The 17756-nt window shown below is 41.2% G+C and overlaps 1 protein-coding gene across 4 annotated transcripts in view; it reads left to right on the top strand.

The window, feature by feature from the left end:
• Nucleotides 1-17354, top strand: part of LOC134209110 (G-protein coupled receptor 52) — a 241358-nt gene extending 224004 nt beyond the window's left edge. For all 4 annotated transcript variants that reach the window (XM_062685090.1, XM_062685089.1, XM_062685092.1 and 1 more), the window contains 2 exons: nt 4935-5193; nt 14561-17354. In XM_062685090.1, coding sequence (XP_062541074.1) covers nt 4935-5193; nt 14561-15137 — 836 coding nt within the window. In that variant the 3' untranslated portion in view covers nt 15138-17354. The remainder of the gene's footprint in view (nt 1-4934; nt 5194-14560) is intronic.
• The last annotated feature ends 402 nt before the right edge of the window (nt 17355-17756 follow it).

Here is a 17756-nt window from a genome sequence, read left to right on the forward strand (position 1 = left end):
TTCTGTCAAAATTGCTGAAAATCAGCAAATAATTTGTCGAAAACCAGCTAACAAAAGCTATTTTTGTCGGGAAATTAGTGTTTATTTTACTGGGCAAACGGCTGTGTAGATTTTACCGAGCTGCAGAAATAAAAACTGAACGTGTGGCCCTCAGGGTTTTTAAATCAGAATCCTTGACGATTTCATTTATTTTTTTTAGCATTTCATTCGATGGTTTTGTAAATTGTTCGGGTATTTTGGGGCTCCCAACCGAATATTTTGAGAATTAATTCGAATTTCTTTGAGGATTCCATCTGATCCATTGAAGAATTTAATCAATTTTTCGAGGATGGCCAATTCATTCAAAGATTGCATCCGAGTCCTCAGAGGATTTCAACTGAATTTTTTAAGGATTCAATCTGAATATATTAGGAATTTCATCCGATTTTTTGAATGATCAATTTGAACAATTTTCGGATTACATTCTGAACATTTTTTGATTTGCTTTTCTATTCCGTCGGCACTTTTCCCACACATGGACTTCACATATCGTACCCATCAACACATGGGTCGGGATTCCTAGCTTTATTACCTGTTCAAAGTAAGGAGAGCCAAAAATTTTTTCGTCTTAGAAAATGCCAAATGTGCCGACTGGGATTGACTGGGGTGAGAGGAATTTTGTACGAATCCTTTGGGGATTGCATCCGAGTTCTTCAAAGATTACAATCGAATTCTGCAATTATTTTTTTTCTCTAAAAAGGATTTTTTTTTCTAAAAACGCGAGACGAGCCAGCCTTGGGCTGAAAGTCTCGCTAATAAAGACATAAAATAAAAATATCTCTAAAAAATTTCCTCCGAATCTATTGAGGATTTCATTCATATCTATTGAGTACCTATAAAAAAATCCAAACGAATTTTGTAAAGATTACATCAGATTTCTTTGAGGAGTCCAACCAAATCATCTCAGAATTTTATCTGAAGCCATTGAGAATTGAATTCGAATTATTTGAAGATCGCATACGAACCCATTGATGATTCTAACCGAATTAGACCTGTGCGCCAAAGTATTTGTGAACGGCGGCGGCGTAAGGCCATTTTTTACACCGGCGGCGGCGGCTTGAAGAACTTTGATGCTTTTAATGAATTTTAGGGTTTTTTGAATAATTGCTAGCTACAGTCAGGCTGATGGGGTGAACATCCTTATAGCTTTAGCTTGTATCTCCACAGCAAAAGTTTACATTACATCCTCCACTAGGACAGTACTAAGTACCGCATCACAGCACATAAGTTCATTGGAAAGTAATTCGGATATAAATCCAGAAATTCGTTTTGAAATTCTCAGATTTTTCTCAGAAAATTCGAAAAGAGAATTATAAGAAATAATTTAAAATTTCCCTAATGAATTCCTTCCTAACTTCCTCTAAGAATTCCCTATGAAAATTTATTTAAGTATTTCTTCGGAAATTCGTTCCAAAAGTTCCTTAAGGAATTTCCTTAGAAATTACTTTAGGGATTTCTTCGGAAATTCCTTTACGGAGTCTTTTGGGAATTGGGAATTTAAAAATGTTATTGGGAATTCCTTTGAAAATTCTTTCAAGAATTCCTAAGAAAACACTCAGGGAAAATCTTTCAAGAATTTCTATAGAAATATCCCTTTAGAAGAAAACCATCGGAATTTGATTTAGCATTTTTTTAGAAATTCCTTCAAGAATTTCTTTTAGGAATTTCTAATAAAAATTCTTCCAGTAATTCCTCAAAGAATTTCTTCGGAAATACTAGGAAGATATTTTTGGTATTTTTTCGAAATTTCCCTCTGGAATTTATTTAAAACTTTCTCCAGAAATTCTTTCCGAATTTCCTACAGGAATTGCTTCGAACATTCCTCCTGAAATTCATTTAGCCACTCTTCCAGGAATTCCTATACATTAGACCTATTCATGTTTTCAAAAAGCATCAAACATTCGACTGGTCAGGCCAGATTCATATGCTAAAAATAAGTCTTCTGTCGAACAAGGAAGCAAGGGAAATCCTGGGAAATTTTGTTTGTAAATTCCTTCAAGTTTTTTGAACCGTTGTTTAAGTTTATTTTTTTAATTGGAAATTAGTTTAACACTCAAATAACTTTGGAAATTTCTTTGAAAATTCCTTTAAAAATCCTCCAAATTAGAATTCGTTCCGGTTGTACGGTTTACTGAAGAAATTTCCTAAGGACTTCCTGGAGGAAGTTCCAAAGGAATTTCTGAAAAAAGGCCTTTAAGGAGGGTTTTCTGAAGAAATCCCTGGATGAATGTCCAAGTTAATTCCTGGTGGCTTTTCTAAAAAGATTTGCGGAGAAATTCCTGAAGGAATTTTCAAATCAAAAACGATTTTCGAACAGAATTTTTAAATGAATTTCAGAAGGAATATCTGAAGGAATTCTGAAAGGAACCTACGAAGGATTTTTTAATGGATTTACCAAACAAATAGCTATTGGAATATAAATAAAAATTCATATATTTCTGCAAAAATTTCTTCGAAAATCCGGACAGTACTAATACAAACTCAGTTTTGACTCTAGAATCAAGATTACATGCCAAGAAAAACTCCCAAAATATCGAGACGGAGGATATTCAGATATTCTCAAGAATTCCTTGGGAATTTACTGCAGGAGTTCCTTAGAAAATTTCTACGGATTTTTTCGTAAATATCTTAAACAATTCCTTAGGAAACATATATTATAAAATATATATTATAAAACAAATTTGGTAAGTCATTAAGAAACTCATTCTAGTGTACCTTCAAAATTCCATCAGGAATTCTCTCTCTATCCCGCAGGCGTCTCTGCTTACGGGTCCGCCACCTCCGTTTTTTGCCCTTTATACAGCAGTGCGTTGAAAGCAGAATGGTAATTGAATTCGACTGTACTAATGGGTGGAGCCGTATGCAGAGTAAGACTCAAGCCAGGATGGTGGTTAACTACATGCATACATATATAGTTTCAAAATTTGCTACAAAATTCCTTCGGAAATTATTTTAACAATTCCACTGGAACTTTTCCAGGTATTCCATAAATTCCATTCCCTCGGAAATTCATCTAGTACTTCCTTCGGAATTCCTACGCCATTTTCTTCTAACATTCTAGGACGAATTTTCAGATATCAGATATAATTTCCAAAGGATTTCCTTAAAGAATTACCGACATTCTTAAATATCATAAAGAATTGCTTTGAACATTCCTTCAAGAATTCTTACGGAATTTTCTTCAGTGATACCTTCAGAAAATCCTCCAGAAATTACTACGGAGATAGATCTAGAAATTCCTCAAGACTTTAAGAATTTTCTTCATGCATGCATTAGAACTTCCTTCAGGACTTGCTTCGGAAATTATTTCAGGAAAACAAAGAAATTTGACTGGGAATACTTTATCAAAATATAGTATAATATAGTATAGCGAATCTATTTATTAGTCTGTTGGATTACACTGTTGAAAGGAGATTCTCTCTATCCCGCGGGCTTCGCGTAAGTGCCTCTGCTCTGCCTCGAAAATTCATCTAGTAATTCCTTCGGAATTTTCTCCGCCATTCCCTATCAAAATTCTAGAACGAATTTTCGGATATCTCCGTACGAATAGGAACTCCATAAGAAATTACCGACATTCTCAAATAATTTCATTCACATTCATCCAAGTATTCCTTAGAAATTTTCCACAGGGATTCCTTCAGAAAATCCTCCAGAAATTACTGCGGGGATAAATCCAGAAATTCTTCAAGATTCTAAGAGTTTTCTTCATGTATTCCTTCAGAACTTCCTCCAGGACCATTCTTTTTTCAGAACAATTCTGGCAATTTAAGTACATACAAGGAGGAGTGAAGAGAATGTTCAATTTGGTGAGTCACATGTCCCATTGTGCTGCAGCTCCAGAAGCCAAGTTACCATTTTTTTTTTCAAATCCAGCATTCATAGTGTTGACTTGTAGCCTCTTATATAAGCACTAGACCAATTAAGATATGTAACATTCGAACCTTTAAAAAGATTATGAACCACCCAATGCGACCAGAATGAGTTTATTCCACATGAAGTTACATATGAGATTAGAAGTTCATCGCTACGCTCGTTGATTTGTAGGTTTGTAGTCAAGAAGTTCTTAGATGACCCAACATTTAACACGCCAATACGGCAAACATTTAACACGCCAAAAGCAAACAAATCAGCTAAAGGTATAATACCTTTTTATATAATGCTTGATAGGTTGCTTTGTTTCGGCAGATGCAAACGCACTGCATACTGTGATTTTTGTGTTAGCTAATCGGCGTGAAATTCGAAATTCGGCGGCGTTGAGCTAACCGGCGTATGGCGCGCCGCCGACACCTTGACCGGCGTCGGCGTACGTCAATAAGTGTCGGCGGCGGCGCACAGGTCTAAACCGAATACTTTGACAACTCTCATCAAATTATTCATTAGCTCCAACCGAATCTTTTGAGAATTGCATTCGAGTTCTTTAAGGATTCCGAAATGTTTGGATAATATCTAGGTTTTTCCGCCTGAAATGTATTCAAACGGGTTTACATTAGCATTGCCCAACGTTTCGAATTGTTTATTTGACCTTTTTCAAGGGAAAGGCTGTTTGCTGTTCGATTAGTTATTTTCCAATAATTTGAGGATTCCTTCCGAATTCTTTGAGGTTTTTATCACAAAACTTCTATTGAGGGAGTGTAAATGACATTTTGGAAAATTTGAGTTGTCTACAACAGAAAATGCTTGGGTTTCAGTGCTTTGATGTACTTTGTTGAAACAGTCTGAGCGTTGTTTGTGGTAAATGGGAAAACTCGCAGAAAATTAGTATTTTTTCGAACTTCCATACAAATTTCTTTTTTCTTCGAAATTAAGTTTTGTCACTCACACCCCTTCGCGTTTGAACTCCTTATATTCATAAATTCATATTGATCATATGCATTCGTTTTCCCATCTCTTTGCAGGTCCTCACGAGGTCATCAACTATTACCTGCTATCGCTGGGCGTTGCCGATCTGCTATGCGGTCTGTTAATCGTGCCTCTGTACGTCTACCCGGCCTTCTACGGCGACTGGGTCTACGGGGACGTGCTGTGCCGAATCGTCGGCTACCTGGAAGTGACCCTCTGGTCCATCTCGGTGTACACGTTCATGTGGATCTCGGTCGATCGGTATCTGGCAGTTAGGAAACCGCTGCGCTATGAAACGATACAAACCAAAACCAGGTAAATGGGCGATGGGGACAGGCTTTAGAGCGAGCAAAAAACAAAAAAAAAACAAAACCGAGAAACAATTCTTCCTAACCTCCCTATAGACTGATGTGGTGAAGTGGTGACTAACTGGCACTGCGCCGCTGCCCGTTCGTGTTTCTCATGTACTAATTCCCGTGTCTACTAATTCCAATATTTATCCAAAACAACAAAACATACAGGACCTCCAATTCTAAAGCCTAACAGTTCCCTAAAATGCCATTCTAAGAAACCTAAACTGACTCTTCAAGGGGATCGTTCGGGTCCCCTTCTGACTCCCTGTGTGATTCCAAGACTAACAGAAACAATACTCCATTCTTTCAATGTGGTCATATTTGCACCTAGCTCTAAGCGTGTGTGCATATGTTCCTAGCAGCTAGCTGTTGATCGATGTATAAAGCCGTAGATTGGTGTGTGCGTGTGAATGCTCATTGTGTACTATTGATAAGCAGATCAGCCGTCTTCGTATGCAAGTCACGTGTCTTGCTAATTGTAAAAAAAAAGTTGTTCTTGGTCAAATGATTCGGAACATGAACAAGAAGTTTTACCTTATAGAAATAACATATATAGTCATTTTAAATTATATTCACATGTTTTGAAACTGTTACAATTTCTATCTAAAACTGTTAATGCTTTGTTTTCTCTTCCGTGTGTGATACTTTTAATATTTTTTTTTATTCTGAGAAGAGAAAACAAAACAGCTTGCATTACTTTTCACCTGCGAACTGAATTTCACTTTCTATCCAATCTACACTTTCTTTATATTAACCAATTCATTTGTTTGTTCTCAATGTGTGTTTATTTACTCTGTTCGTTCTCGGTATGAAATTATAGGAATGGAAGGTTTGATATTTAGTTTGATTTAGTTTCGTTTCTTGCTTCTTCATTTTCATTTCGAAACGTATACTCTTCAAGTCGTAGATAGGAAGATTTTTCATTATTACGCTTGATAGATTAAAGCTTTTGTTGTTATCATGAAAACATGAAATTGTTTTACCACTTCTTAAAATTAGTGCACTGCTTCGAGAGGAAGTCAACGATTTTTCGTGTTATCATTCTAAATTATTGAAATATGCAGAAGTCAAACATTTTCAGAAGTTCCTATTAGGATTCCATCCGTAATAAAAGAAAGTACAAATGTAGGTAGTGCCAATGAATTAATAAGTATTAAATTAAGCGTCAGCTTTTAAGGGCAAGATTGGCTGAGTACAAATAGAAGAGCTATATGAAGAGATTCCAATGCAGCCAACCTTCACCTTAACAAAAATCATTTCATTCTACGAACAAGTAGTTAGTTTCCTAATACACTGAGACACGATGCAAATACCACCAGTAGAACTAGTAGATGGCCTTAACTTTTCCGTATATTCCCATTCTGCACCGTACTTCAAGTAAACAAAAAATAATGCTGCATTACTTTATCAATTTTCGATTATTGTTTCTTTACTTACGAGTATATCTATAAGGAGTCTGAATGCATTCTGCAATATGTATCGGATGATTCTTTTCCTAACCCATCTTATTCACATATCATTATTTATTTATACTTTTAATTAAATTAACAAGAAATAGCAACTAATGAACGTTTGTGGCAAACAGCAACATTTTATCCGCCAATAACGGGTGGTCACTAAAAAACAGGAATTTCAATACTTCAATACTTTTTTATGAGAACATTAATGCTTCCAGAGAAATATTTCCATATGTAAATGAATCCTTAGAATATTCAGAAAAATATGGCCCACAAACTTTTACTCCAACATGTTTAGTTGCTTCAAACATGTCGTCAAAACAGGAAGGATGCGCGCCGCATTGTACAATGTTTCAAGCGAACAAAGATCCTGGGAAAGTACACGGTAGATAATTTTGAACGCGAAAATGTTTCGAAAACTGTTAAAGGATTTTAAGAAAACCGAGCTCCATTGTATTCAAAGGTGATCAGATGGCCAAAAACACTAAGCAACTCATCAACAGGATCAGAAGCATCATCCGGAAATGGTTGCCGTCCAACGGTCTTGTGATACCTGCAAGATTGAACTACGCCGCGTGGCGGACCATATGCTATTATTCATTAATCTAAGTTTAAGGTCACTCCTGACAGAATCCATGTTTCAAAGTGCTCGCGTTTTCGAGGGCACACCACTCGATACAGAGGCGGCGGACAACTGTCATTTTTGTTGATTCAACTTTGCTGCGTCGCAGCATGCGTGAAAAAATAAAAATGACAGTCAAGCGAGTGCGATCCTCTCGTTTAATAAACAATGTGCACTCACTTGACTGCGGATTTTTTTTATTAACAGACTAAGGCCGGAGTGGCCTGTGCTGCACATAAAAGTCTTCTCCATTCAGCTCGGTCCATGGCTGCACTTTGCCAACCACGCAGTCTGCGGAGGGTCCGCAAATCGTTCTCCACCTGATCGATCCACCTTGCCCGCTGTGCACCTCGCCTTCTTGTGCCCGTCGGATCGTTGTCGAGAACCATTTTCACCGGATTACTGTCCGACATTCTGGCTACATGCCCGGCCCACCGCAGTCTTCCGATTTTCGCGGTGTGAACGATGGATGGTTCTCCCAACAGCTCATGCAACTCGTGGTTCATTCGCCTCCTCCACGTACCGTCCGCCATCTGCACCCCACCATAGATGGTACGCAACACTTTCCTTTCGAAAACTCCCAGTGCGCGTTGGTCCTCCACGAGCATCGTCCAGGTCTCGTGTCCGTAGAGAACTACCGGACTTATAAGCGTTTTGTAGATAGTCAGTTTGGTACGGCGGCGAACTCTATTCGATCGGAGCGTCTTACGGAGTCCAAAGTACGTACGATTTCCAGCCACTATGCGCCTCTGAATTTCTCTGCTGATATCGTTATCGGCGGTCACCAGTGAGCCCAAGTACACAAATTCTTCAACCACCTCGATTTCGTCACCACCGATAGAAACTCGTGGTGGGTGGCTTACATTGACCTCTCTTGAGCCTCTTCCTATCATGTACTTCGTCTTCGACGTATTGATGACTATTCCAATCCGTTTAGCTTCGCTTTTCAGTCTGATGTAGGCTTCCTCCATCCTCTCAAAGTTACGTGCCATGATATCAATGTCGTCGGCGAAGCCAAATAACTGGACGGACTTCGTGAAAATCGTACCACTCGTGTCAATCCCTGCCCTTCGTATTACTCCCTCCAAAGCGATTTTGAATAGCAGACATGAAAGACCATCACCTTGCCGTAACCCTCTACGCGTTTCGAAGGGACTCGAGAATGCCCCTGAAACTCGAACTACGCACATCACCCGATCCATCGTCGCCTTGATCAACCGTATCAGTTTATCCGGAAATCCGTGTTCGTGCATTAGCTGCCATAGCTGGTCCCGATCGATCGTATCATATGCGGCTTTGAAGTCGATAAATAGATGATGTGTGGGCACGTTGTATTCGCGGCATTTCTGCAATACCTGACGTATGGCGAACACCTGGTCTGTGGTAGAGCGTTCACCCATAAATCCCGCCTGGTACTGCCCCACGAACTCTCTTGCAATTGGTGTTAGTCGGCGGCATAAAATTTGGGAGAGTACCTTGCAGCGGCGTTCAGCAATGTGATTGCGCGGTAGTTATTACAATCCAGCTTATCGCCCTCTTTGTAGATGGGACACACGACACCTTCCATTCACTCTTGCGGCAGAACCTCATCCTCCCAAACCTTGGTAATCACCCAGTGCAGCGCTCTAGCCAGTGCTTCACCACCGTGTTTAAACAGCTCTCCTGGTAGTTGATCATCTCCAGGGGCTTTGTTGTTTTTCAGCCGGCCGATCTCCTCCTGGATTTCCTGGAGATTCGGAGCCGGAAGTCGCATGTCCTGCACGCGTGCTCCTAGGTTCATTACCCGGTACCGTTGTCTGCCATATCGCCATTCAGGCGCTCTTCGTAGTGCTGCCGCCACCTTGGGATCACCTCACGCTCGGTTGTAAGAAGGTTCCCGTTTATGTCCTTACACATATCAGGCTGTGGCACGTGGCCCTTACGTGAACGGTTCAACTTCTTATAGAACTTTCGTGTGTTATTAGCGCGGTACAGTTCCTCCGTCTCTTCACGGTCTCGATCTTCCTGGTGGCGCTTTTTCCTCCGGGAAATCGAGTTTTGTCTGTTCCGCGCCCGTTTGTATCGTGCCTCATTCGCCCTCGTGCGATGTTGCAGCAATCTCGCCCATGCTGCATTCTTCTCCTCAACTAACTGCTCACATTCGCCGTCATACCAGTCGTTTCTCTGATCCGGAGCCACCGTGCCTAGTGCAGCGGTTGCGGTGATTCCAATGGTGGATCGAATATCTCTCCAGCCATCTTCAAGAGATGCTGCGCCTAGCTGCTCTACCGTTGGAAGTGCCACATCCAGCTGCTGCGCGTAGTCTTGGGCTAGTCTACCGTCTTGTAGCTGCCCAATGTTTAGCCGCGGCGGACGACTCCGACGCGTGTTGATCACCGTCGAGAGTTTTGAGCGCAGGCATACTGCAACGATGTAGTGGTCGGATTCAATATTCGCACAGCGGTAAGTGCGTACGTTCGTGATGTCGGAGAAGAATTTACCGTCGATTAGAACGTGGTCGATTTGGTTGTCCGTTACTTGATTAGGTGATTTCCATGTGGCCTTGTGGATATTCTTGCGGGGGAAGAAAGTGCTTCGGACTACCATTCCGCGGAAGGCTGCAAAGTTTATGCATCGTTGGCCGTTGTCGTTGCAGACTATCCGGTCCGATGACCGGTCTATACATTTCCTCCCTTCCTACCTGAGCGTTCATGTCGTCGGATCTCCCTTCGTGTGGGCAGTGCACGTTGATGATGCTATAGTTGAAAAAACGGCCTTTTATCCTCAGCTTGCACATCCTTGCGTTGATTGGCTGCCACCCAATCACGCGTTGGCGCATCTTTCCCAGCACTATAAAGCCGGTTCCCAGCTCGTTGGTGGTGCCACAGCTTTGGTAGAAGGTAGCCGCTCGATGCCCGCTTTTCCACACTTTCTGTCCTGTCCAGCAGATTTCCTGCAGCGCTACGACATCGAAGTTGCGGGGATGTAATTCATCGTAGATTATCCTGTCGCAACCTGCGAAGCCCAGCGACTTGTAGTTCCATGTTCCAAGCTTCCAATCGTGATCCTTTATTCGTCGCCTAGGTCGTTGCCGATTGTATCGAGTCGTATTATCTTCTATGTCGTTCGTAATAGTTGTTTTTAAAGGCGGCTTATTGGGCCTGCGCAAACCTCCTGTCTCGTCGGAGGGCCGTCGTGTCAGGGCTGTTTAGCGTCCCACCTAACACCAGGACTTGGGCTTGTGCGCTTTGAGCGGCACACGGTCGCTTTGGCGAGCCTACTTGCGGATTCATGCAGCTTTTTATAGACATTTAACAGGGCCCACTGTCAAACCCCACCACATCCTAGGCAGGCGCCACAACTCGCAGATGGCCTGGGGAGGGATCGTCAAGCCCTTGGACATAGTCCCTGCTGCCCTCGATGAAAATAAAGCATACCAAAATGATGAGATATACAAATCAACAGATATGCCTTACGTTTCCTACTTTTATAGACTTTCATCAAAACATTGAACAAAATTTGAAGTGGAAAGCTAAATGCGTACCTGTTGAAGATACAGAATTGAATTATGTAGTGAGATGTAGTGAAAGAATTTTTATGTAGGTATAAAATTAGAATAGAGTTTGTGAATAGAGTTTGAATGGCTTTATTCAGCGGCGCAGCCTAATTTTTTATGATATGAAAATTGGATATATTATAAATTCATTTCGAAATTCCGCGAAATTCCGTTAAATTTCGTTAAAAGTATGATTTTTCTGTCGATGTTTTTTAAACTTGACGATACGAAACGAAATCAGAAAATCAGATTTCGCCACACTCAAATTCCGCGGAATCCCGCGAAATTTCGTTTCAAATGCCCTGAAACGAAATTTTTCGAAATACCGCATATGCTTAGTTCTCACCTCACTGTGTGCTGTAAGTAAGAAATTGGAAGTGGGTTGTTGTAAGTGAGAGGTCTGACCACCAGGACACTGGCGAAGCAAGACCCGGTTCCGTACCCAGGACGAAAAACATGCAGGAGTCAAACTTTTCATCGAGCTCGAGATTCTCTCGTAAACGGTTGACTAGTCGCTCAACAACCTTGGAAACACAGTAAACGGTGTTGTGTTGACGTGGCTGAGCCGCCACTTATCTGGAAAGGTTTAGTCCGAGCAAGCTTGATTGACTAAAATCGAGAAATAGGATTTTTGCAAGGAGAGGAAGGTTTTTGATTGCTTGACCGTAGGACGGCTACTGCAGAGCGTTTGTTGTTTGTAAGGGATTTAAGTAAGTTATTTGCTTCCTCACTCCGACTGCCAGGAAGTGCTCGAAAGGAACTTGACTACATTCAGACATAATGGACATAATGAACAAGGCAGAGGCAGAGGCCTAGCGGAAAGCTTTGTAATATAAAGGACAAAGTTTTTTGGTTATGCGTTCGCCACCTGTACTAAAAAGTCCTGCACCGTAAGAAGGGGGGGAGGAGGTTTCAGATTTCGGTTTCGGGCCATGGTTTCTTGAAGAGTTATTGCAATTGGGTGGAACTTGAAAGCTAATAGTTGTAGTTCAGATCGTTTGCTTGGGAAACCATGGATATTCCATTGTAAAGCAAAGAATGTCGATTGGTCAGATAGAGAAGATGTAGATTGATCATTTGTTAGTTTTGTGTGGTTTGATGAGGGGGATCAATCGGATGGGGTACCTAGGGCTTTGCTTTTCATCGTGGGTCGTTGTGGGGAGTGCCAATTTCGGAAGAGTTTTGGTCCAAAATATCGAATGGGTTTGCAGAGGTTTTCTTTGTAAATGGGGAGTGGATGGTTTCGGTCAGCTTTCTGATGGTGTCGTCTTTAGCCTTCAGTTGATCGGATACTTGTGGCTTTCCGGGCTGTGAACAATTGTTGATGGACCTGACTAACCGCTGCGTAGGAGTCGCCACCTGCCTGGAACTGTTTCACTGCTTCTTTTTGGGTGATCGGAGTCGAACGATTTCCTTCTCCGTTGCGAAGACTGGGCATGACCGATTGGACGGGCCATGTTCACCTTGGCAATGTAGGCAGAAGGGGGTGGCGTTGCATTCGTGAGTCCCGGAGCAGTCTCTACATTTTGCGGTACCCTTGTACCGCAGTTTGGAATGTCCGTACGCATAGCACTAGTACCAGATCAGGGGATCAGTGATGTAAGTCTTTGTTCTGACCCGCAGGGGTCCGACTTTGAAGTATTCCGGCACCGACGTTCCATTAAGGTTCAGAATAAAAGTTGGGGTGTTCACCAGGTGTCCATCTTGCATTCGAGTGATCCGTTAGACGGCGATCACTCCTTTCTTGGTCACTCCTTCCTTCAGCTCATCTTCCGTTTAGTTTTGTATCTCCCGGCAGGCTGGTTGAGCGCTGGATGTAATTCCACTTTCACTGCCGTGCCGTCGAATAGAGCCGTCATGTTCAGCAGCTTTCTCGCATGCATTTGATCCCGGACCCGAAGAATGTTGTACTTTGGCTCCTTGGCTTCCGCCTTTGTGCCTTTGATTTATCCAACCAGATTTTCCATCGTTTTGCCAACGATGAAGGGACAGAGCTGCTTTCCTTTCTCGACAGCATACATCAAAAGAACTTCAGCTGACCGACGTCGCCTATCCATTCCGGCACCGTTGGTTTACCGTTCACCGCTGTGGGGGGCAACCCAGGGTCCCACCCCGAGCTCGCCGCCATTGTCTCACTGTTTCACTAACATTTCTTCATCTTATTCTTCTTTGTTTGCTTTAAACCAAAAAAAATATCCGCACTAGCAGGGATTGCAGAAAGCGCTCTCAATAGATAACGAACAACGATAAAAGAGAGGCACTTGTATACAAGTTGAAAAAAAAAACTGATTTGGATAGGCAGCCCCCACCGAGGGTGTTTGATAAAACGCGTTGTTCTCGCTCGTCTTATGTTGGGGACCAAATTTTCTTCGCACAGATGTGTAAAACAAGTTGAAATGCATTATCAGAACCGGTGCCCCCCGCAATTGGGAATTATTAAAAGAAGAGGGTTGTAGCCCCTCGAATCAGTTCAGCTACCGAAAAACGTCTCTCACGGTATGCTACCTATCGAGAGTGTATCCAGACATGATAAGTGAGAGATTTTATTATTCTCATTTTGATTCAAACCCTTGGAAATAAATCACTCGTCGTCGTCCAAAAAACACGCGCTCGAAAATTTCATTGAATCGAATTCAGTAGGAAAGAACGCGTGGTAGCTCGAACTTGGAATGCGCATCTGGCGTGACGCACGCGCTGCTATATCGCAGCTTTCTTGTATCCAATAAAGTAAAACCATAAGCCTCGCCCCTTTGGTAAACGATAAGGGTGCATATTTTGACTATGCGTTTCCACATTTACTATAATGCTGTAATGATCCACTGCTTCATTTTATTTGTGCATAAAAAGAGCCGTATTTCGCGCGAGCGCGTCAATTTCGTTCGATTGTTGGGCTTTACAGCCGTATGATTAGCGTCAGCAGTCGTCTGGATGCATTTAAGTTCTGTGCAGTGTGGGTTCGATTCCCGAGCTAGTAAGGAAAAAACATTTCGCAAAGCGAAGAATTCTCCACTGGGTATTTAACCACCATGACGCTACAACTATCATTGTACATAAAGGTTTTTCGTACTTTACGTCGGGCAGTCGTGTCTTATACACAACCCTTCTGATTATTTTTAAATATTCTTTGTTTACTAATTTATTATTATAATTATAATTTTACCTACGAATCGTGCAATATTATTATTATAGATCGTTACATCTGAACACAAAAAAAAGATGGAAATTATACGACATGTGTATCAAAGCACTATTAACAATTTAAAATTTAACATGTTTGTCAAAATTTAAATATATTTGTTCAATTTCCAAAAAATCCAATGATTTTTGTGTTGGGTTTTGTGCCATATGCTAAATATTACTGTACTTCTCTAAAATGCAGAGTAATTGATCATAACAATATTAATAGAAATAAACGAAATTTCCTTTTTTTATTTGGAAGTATTTCATTAAAAGCTCCATAATCAGTACTCTAGAAAAAGATTCATCCGGTAAGTGCTTCAGACTCCTTTGTATCATACGTATACATAAATGCTTACTGATCCAAACAGCAGATTATTCATCAGAACACTAACTTCTACTTTCCCTTTCTCGTTTTCTCTCGTTCGTCCAACCATCGCTCATCGCCCATGTAACGGAATACCCCACGTGATACCTTGCAATCACAACACAAAATTGTAACAAATCTCATAACCACAACCACACGCACAACAAATAGATGCCAATGCTGGATGGCGTTCACGTGGATTTCGGCCGCGATGCTATGCTGTCCACCGCTGCTTGGCTACAACGAAGCCTTCTACAACAAAGACACCCACATCTGTATGCTCGAGTGGGGCAACATGGCCGCCTATAGTGCAACGCTGGCAATCCTGGTCCTGGGGCCGAGTGTAATCTCGATCGTCTACAACTATGGCTACATATTTACGATGATGCGTAAGGTGCGATCGGGAGCACCGATCCATGATAAGGAGTACGCCACGGCACTGGCCGAGAATCTGGCCAATCCGAGCCACTGTATGTCATTTGCATTGGTGTTCTCTTTCTGGGTCTCGTGGGGTCCGTACATCGGGCTGCGGATCTATGAGCTGGTGATGCAGGAGCCGTACGACCATCCGATGGTACAGTTCGGTGCCGTCTGGCTGGGGATCCTCAACTCGTTTTGGAAGATCATTATCATGACCAGCATGTCGCAGCAGTTCCGGCTGCTGGTGCGGTTACTGTTCCTGACGATCTGCTGCAAAACCAAGGGCCGGCTGCAGGCCGAACTGATCGGGCTGGATCCGGACGACTAAGGAGCTGGGCAATGCCACTTGCAATACGTCATTCCGTCTCTGTTAGAGGAGAATCGAGCAGAATTCCACCATCCCCAGCATCACGCTCAGTGTAAAACCAGGCACCGAACATCTTCCGCTGGGACGAAGATGCAGCAGAAATTCGATAGATTTAGTAATAAGAACGCTAGCGAGTAGGCGACAGAAGTTTCAATTAATATTGTTGTAATTTTAATACATACAAACCCACAAAGAACACTGTACTACTAACTCTAATCTAACTAAGGCTACTATGCGTAGGGTAAGCGACTAGACGTGTGGAAATCTTATCATGTGGCGGCGCATTTTAAACGCTGTAGTAAATCTCAGAACAATCATTCTACTTAGTAATCGACTCTGCAACAGATAGAGAAAAACAATATCGTTATTACAAAATGTTAATTGAGATGTAACAATTAGCAGGCTGAGTCGAGGGTTAAATGTGCAGAGCCAACAGACAAACGGCGTGTTCGGAAAGTATATATTATACAATTCACTTTCAGGGCTTAAACAACAGACACAGTAAAATGAAAACCAGATGCTTAAACGATAATACACAAATTCAATGAAGCAAGCGGTACAGTAGTAGAACGACGATTGGCGGCAGTAAATAATGACAAATTTCAACAACGTAGAGCTATTTTCTAGGTTTTAAAAGAGTGAGAATACTGAAACAACAACCAAAAACATGAACAATTTAAGCACAACAAACGGTTGGGTAAACTAGGCGACACACAGTGAACTCGAAAAACCAACGACGCTTTCAGGAAGGAGGGCACCAGGCAGCGCCACAGTAGGAGACTCGTTGCGTTCGTTGTCTCGAATCGTATTTGTTTAACGCTTACTCAATCAGAATCACAATTCTTCGCAAAACGACGGAACGTCAGATTCAACTGGATGTTAGGCTAATTCGATCTTTTGAATATCTTGATCTGTTTTTTGGATGAAATGGGAATGGAAAGCTCATAACTTGTATCGAGTATCGAGGCAAAAAGTATTTAAAAAAAATTTCATTGTTTCACATAATTTCATGTAAATATAATAGACAAAGCCAGCAAAATGTTCGAGATAAAATACGTTAAATACTATTGAAGCTGATTCGGTATGTTTACTTTTAGCCAGTTAAGCACATTTTTTCAGAGATAACGGAAGCACAATCATCTTAAATCATTCTAAAAGTACACGTTAATAAGAACGATTTTGCTACCCAAGGTTCAAAACTATGAAGATTTGTGCACTGTACAGTATTTATAGAATTTCACATTGTCTCTGTTTTCAATCAGCTAGATTAATCACAGTTGTTCAACAATACTGTATAGAGAAAAAAGTTTGTTTTATATTAAACCTTCAAATCGGCAACCATTTAAAAAAAAAGTTAAAAAAGCACGGCTACATTTGGCTACATCGCGTAGCAGTGCGAATTGAATACGTTTTCTATATTTCCGTTCGTAGTTTCTGCTTGATTTTGATTGACTTATTAATCGTCTTTATCGGTCAGTCCTACTCAAAGTATGAGGGATAAGCGATAATCGAAAGTTTGAAAATCAACAGATCGATGTACCGTTTTGACTCAAATTCCAAACAGACTCATGTTCCGAACAATCATCATATGGAAATGAATCATTTCGTTATTATCGCATAAATGAACAACGGGGGTACAGATCGAGGACATTATAATTGTCCAACAATGAGATTAAATTTTCCATTGTAGTGTTTTTGGGGTGGTGTTCGGAGTTTGAGACAAAGATTGGCATAAAAAATCAGTCTGTATTGAAAGTTATCATCAAGCGCTTATATGAAAGTTCTATTCGTTCGCCATCCGATTGAAACAATTGATCTGTGCTTAAGTGTTCGGAATATGAATCAAAACGGTATGAAGCGACAGAATGTAAAAGAGAGGCATAGAGATTATCTATTGAACACACGAAGTCAAATCAATTCTAGTGTCCTGGTTGTAGACGGCTTGATTAGTGCTGTGGAAACCACCATGCCAAAACAGACCGGCCGTAGGCGATGAACAAATTAAACGTCATAATCACGATCGACGAGGAAATTAGGAATCTAGGAATTTAGGAATTTAACAATTCAGGAATTTCGGCGTGCGTTTGGAAATTCAGGAGTTTAGAAACATAGGAACAAAGAAGCTTAGGAACTTGGTAATTTAGGAATTCCTGAGATCTCAGCGATTTCAGAACTCAAGAATTTAGGAACTTTGGGAATTGACGATCTAGGAGTTTATTCTGAATTCCCCCATGAATTCATAATGAATTCTCCCAGGAATCCCTCCATGAGTTCCGCCAGGAATTCCTCCTGGAGTTACTTCAAGAATTCCTTGTTGGAGTTCTTCCAGGAGTTCGCCCAGGAATTTTTTCAAAAATTCTTCTTAGAGCTCCTCCAGAAATTACTCCTGAAGTTCCTCCTAAAATTATTCTTGAAGTTCCTCCAGGAATTTCCCTCGTAGTTATTTTCTTAGAGTTCCTTCGAGAAACCATTATGTAGTTCCTCAAAGAATTCTTCCTGGAGTTCCTTCAGAATTTCTACCTGGGGTTCATCCATTATATCTTTTTGGAGTTCTTACAGGAATCCTTCGTGGAATTTCTC

The sequence above is a fragment of the Armigeres subalbatus genome, chromosome 2 (genome assembly GCF_024139115.2).
Source record: "Armigeres subalbatus isolate Guangzhou_Male chromosome 2, GZ_Asu_2, whole genome shotgun sequence".
In the NCBI taxonomy this organism is placed as follows: Eukaryota; Metazoa; Arthropoda; class Insecta; order Diptera; family Culicidae; genus Armigeres; species Armigeres subalbatus.